The sequence below is a fragment of the Cyphomyrmex costatus genome, unplaced genomic scaffold, assembly GCF_001594065.2.
Source record: "Cyphomyrmex costatus isolate MS0001 unplaced genomic scaffold, Ccosl1.0 scaffold268, whole genome shotgun sequence".
Lineage (NCBI taxonomy): Eukaryota > Metazoa > Arthropoda > Insecta > Hymenoptera > Formicidae > Cyphomyrmex > Cyphomyrmex costatus.
Genome location: NW_017276778.1, coordinates 951 through 5831, shown reverse-complemented (window position 1 = coordinate 5831; position 4881 = coordinate 951). Strand labels below are relative to the sequence as shown.

At 52.6% G+C, this 4881-nt stretch overlaps 1 protein-coding gene across 1 annotated transcript; it reads left to right on the top strand.

The window, feature by feature from the left end:
* Positions 1–806: 806 nt before the first annotated feature.
* Positions 807–4519, top strand: LOC108774621 (uncharacterized). The gene is made up of 2 exons (XM_018540772.1): positions 807–1882; positions 1954–4519. Exons 1-2 carry the CDS (start codon positions 807–809, stop codon positions 4517–4519), a joined length of 3642 nt encoding a protein of 1213 aa, XP_018396274.1.
* Positions 4520–4881: the final 362 nt, after the last annotated feature.

The following is a 4881-nucleotide window of genomic DNA, read 5'->3' as shown; positions in this document are numbered from 1 at the left end:
TTCTAAGAAGAGCGCCGATGGCTGCTGAACGTATCAAATTACTACGCGTTATATTCTAAGAAGAGCGCCGATGGTTGCTGAACGTTATCAAAGTACTACGCGTTATATTCTAAGAAGAGCGCCGATGGCTGCTGAACGGTATCAAATTACTGCGCGTTATCTTGCGCGATAAAATTTCTAAGAAGAGTGGCGAGATGTAGTTCTAGGAAGACGCGTTATCTTGCGCGATAACGTTATCTGTTCTCGGAAGACGCGTTCACGCTGACAAAGAAGCCGCAAACGGTATAAATAGCGAGTCGGAAGCGCGGTACGCCTCATTAAGTGCCGCGTGTGTCTAAGTGTACAAGTCGAATAGTGTGTGACAAAGTGATGAACGAAGACGTTATAGACGTCGAGTCTTCCGCGTGTTATCCGTAGATGCGTCAGCGATCTTGAGAACGATCGTGTGCGAAAAATTATCCCGGACGCGCAAATCCTGGATGTTTTTCGCGTGAAACGATCCAGTGCTACACGGCGGAGCGCTAGCCCTGTGTGCATGGTCAACAACATCGCCGAAGTCGGTTCAGAAAGCACGACACCGATTTCATCGAGGTCCTCAGCGCTGGAACGTGCTCCAAGTGCCGGAATCTGATGTGTCTGGTATTCCCGTGCTGCCCTGTCTGCACAGCGTAAAGGGAAAAACAGTGTGTGAACAATTTGTGGGAGCAAGAGTTTAACGAACTCGTGGAAGACGTGCTTGAAAATCCGCTGGACTATAGTGCGTGAGTGCGTGCGTGCAAGTGCTCCGAATAACTCTCTTGTTTAAAATGGAAGACTACGAGCGTTTAGAACGCGAACTGCTCGAACATTGCGGTCGCGTAGCTACATTGGGCGAGTGCTTCGCGTGGCTGGAGAGATGCAAAGAGTGCATCGAGAGCCTCGAGTGTCGCGCCAAGCGTCCGCGTCTCACCGTCGGGCACAGACAATCCGCGGTGGCGAGGATCGCGCGACTCGAGGGTGCGCGAACACTGTTGGAACAACGGTTCGTGCACGTGGGTGGTGGTGGTGATCGCGAGAACTCTCTCGCTTGGCGCGAGATCGACGCCGCTTTCGCCAATCGCGTTCTGACCGGTGCGGTTATAAACTCTATACATATCGAGCCGCGACAATTCCTCGAAGACGCCAGTAGTGTAGTGGTCGAGCGTGTGCGGGGCGCTATAGACACACATGGTAGCGTCAAAGTGAACACCGCTTTCAACGGCGAGTTCGTCGCGGGTGACAAACGCACAGTTATGGGGATAAATAGTAAAAACTGCGAACTCTATAGGTGCACCGATCTGCGCGAGTGGTACACGTCGCGCGTTATCGAGCCCACGTTGGCGTCGCTCGATGAGCATCAGGAGCGCGACAGCGGGTGGGCGCTCTCGCGTATTCTGAACCTAACGGTCAACGTGAATAAACTCAATCCCATGCGCGCGGGGTGTTACGTTACAGTGCCTGAAAAATTTAAGAACAAACACGCGCTGGTCAACGTAAGGGTGAACGGCAATGCGTGCTTCGCGTGGTCGGTGGTCGCTGCTTTGTACCCTGTGGAAAGAAACACTAATCGTGCATCGTCGTATCCGCATTATTCCAAAGTGCTCAACTTCGCGGATATCGAGTTTCCGGTAACGCTCAAGGACGTTGCGAAATTCGAGCGATCGAACGATATCTCGATCAACGTGTACGGCATCGAGGACGGGGACGTCCTCCCACTGCGGCTCACCGGTGAAAAGAAGGAGAAGCACGTCAACCTCCTCTACGTGCAAGACGGCGACGGACACTTCGTGTGCATCAAAAATCTGTCTGGCCTCGTAGGATCGCAGATTAACAAAAAGAAGAATAGGAAATACTTCTGCGACCGGTAAGTGCGATAAGTAAAAAATACAATAGTAAGCCAAAAATGTTGTACCAATAAGTGTTTGTCGTTTGCAGGTGCCTCCACTACTTCTCCTCCAGCGAGAAACTGGAGAGTCACGCGGTGGACTGCCAAAAACTCAACGAGTGCGCTATCCGCCTGCCGAGCGTGGAGCAAAGGTGGCTCGAGTTCCGGAACTACTGCAGGAAGGAGCGAGCACCATTCATCGTGTACGCCGACCTGGAGTGCGTGCTGAAGAAGACCGAGGATGCGTCATCAGCGGCGTACGCGTACCAGCGGCACGAAGCGTACAGCATCGCGTACTACGTGCACTGCTCGTACGACAGCACGTTATCCGAGTACAGGTGTCGGCGGGGCGACGACTGCGTCAGTTGGTTCGCGAGCCAGCTAGAGGCTTTGGCGCATCGCGTGAAGAACGCGCTGACGACCAACCTGCCCATGGACTTTACGCGCGACGACTGGCGGCGATTCGACAGCGCGACGCACTGCCACATCTGCGAGAGGCCGTTCGCTCCGGGTGACGAGCGGGTGCGCGACCACTGCCACCTCACCGGGCGATACCGCGGTCCGGCGCACAAGGGATGCAACGTCAACTACAAGGACTCCCCGTACATTCCGGTTGTGTTCCACAACCTGTCGGGGTACGACGCGCACTTCATCGTACAGGACATAGCGACTCGATTCCAGGGACAAGTGGAGCTACTTCCCCTTACCAAGGAGAAGTACATCTCCTTCACGAAACATGTGAAGGACACCAGTGACCCTAGTGACAAAGACTCGCGAAAGTGCGTGAAACTACGGTTTATTGACTCCTATAAGTTTCTGAGTGCAAGTTTGGACAAATTGGCGTCGTACCTCGACAAGGACAAACTGAAAATAGTGCGTTCCGAATTCTCGGCTCTCGAAGACTTTAATCTGCTCACTCGCAAAGGGGTGTTCCCCTACGAGTACGTGGACAGCGTGGAGAGACTGAACGATACGCGCTTGCCGCCGCGCGAATCGTTCCACAGCTCGCTGACGGGCGATACGGTGTCCGAGAGCGATTACGCGCACGCCGAGAACGTGTGGCAGCGGTTCGCCGTGCGAACGCTCGGCGAGTACAGTGATCTCTACCTAAAAACTGACGTCCTGTTGTTGGCCGATGTGTTTGAGAACTTTCGAGACAGTTGCGTCGCGAGCTACGGACTCGATCCCGCGCACTACTACACCCTGCCCGGTTTCACGTGGGACGCGATGCTCAAGCACACGCGCGTGAAGTTCGAGCTGCTCACGGACATAGACATGGTGATGTTCGTCGAGCGCGGTATACGCGGCGGTCTCAGCCAGTGTTCCGGCAGATACGCGCGGGCCAATAACAAGTACATGAGGTCGTACGACCCGTCGGAACCGTCGTCGTACCTCGTGTATTACGACGTGAACAACCTGTACGGCTGGGCGATGTGCCAACCGTTACCCTACGGTGACTTTCAATGGGTCGACGACGCGCACAATTTTGACTTTACTACCGTCGCGCTCGATTCACCCACCGGGTACATCCTCGAGGTGGACTTGGAGTATCCGCAACATCTTCACGACGCGCACGCAGACCTGCCGTTCTGCCCGACGCGAGAGAAACCGCCCGGCAAGCGGGACTACAAGCTTCTCGCGACGGTAAGCGACAAGCAGCGGTACGTCGTCCACTACCGCAACCTCCAACAGTGCACGCGTCACGGTCTTCGCGTAACGAAGATCCATCGAGTGTTGCGATTCGCGCAATCCGCCTGGCTCCGCGATTACATCGAACTCAACACGCAGTTTCGAACGCGCGCGAAAAACGATTTCGAGAAAAACTTGTACAAACTGATGAACAACGCGGTGTTCGGCAAGACGATGGAGAACGTGCGCGAACGCGTCGACGTTAAACTGGTGACGGCGTGGGAAGGACGATACGGCGCTGAGGCGTTGATCGCGAAACCTAATTTCCACAGCCGCAGCGTCTTCGCGGAGAACCTGATAGCGGTAGAATTGCGTAAACTCGAGGTGAAATTCGACAAGCCTATCTACGTGGGTATGTGCATCCTGGACATTTCGAAAACGTGCCTGTACGAGTTTCACCACGACTACATGACGCCGCTGTTTCGCGATAGATGCGAGATCATGTACACCGACACGGACAGTCTGATCTACCGTGTAGAGTGCGACGACGTGTACGAAACCATGAAACGCGACATCGACAGATTCGACACGAGCGACTATCCCGCGAACAACGCGTACGGTATGCCCCTCGCGAACAAGAAGGTGCCCGGTCTCATGAAGGACGAGAACAACGGCGCCATCATGACCGAGTTCGTCGGACTCAGAGCGAAGATGTACGCTCTGCGCGTCGACGGAAAGAGGGACACGAAGAAGGCGAAGGGGGTGAAGAGCAGCGTCGTAGCGCGAACGATATCGTTCGAGGATTACACCCGGTGCCTGAAGGAGGATATCGAAATGACGCGCAGGCAGGCGTGCATACGATCCAAGTTACACCGGGTGTACACGGTGTCGGAGAAGAAGATCGCTCTGAGTCCGTACGACGACAAACGATACGTCGTACCGGAATCGACGAACACCTTACCGTGGGGGCATTACCGGATAGTGTAGCTCGAGTCATATACTTTTACGTACTTTTATATTACGTTTTACTTATACTCATACCTATACTCATACCTATACTCGTACCTATACCTAGACGTATTAACTTTTACGTATCGAGTATTAAGTTTTATGTATTGAGTTTTACGTACTTATTGAGTTTTACGTACTTATTGAGTTTTACGTACTTTTATATTACGTTTTACCTATACTCATACCTATACTCGTACTTATACTTTTATATATTGAGTTTTACGTATTAAGTTTTATGTATTGAGTTTTACGTATTAAGTTTTATGTATCGAGTATTAAGTTTTATGTATTGAGTTTTACGTATTAAGTTTTATGTATTGAGTTTTACGTACTTATTG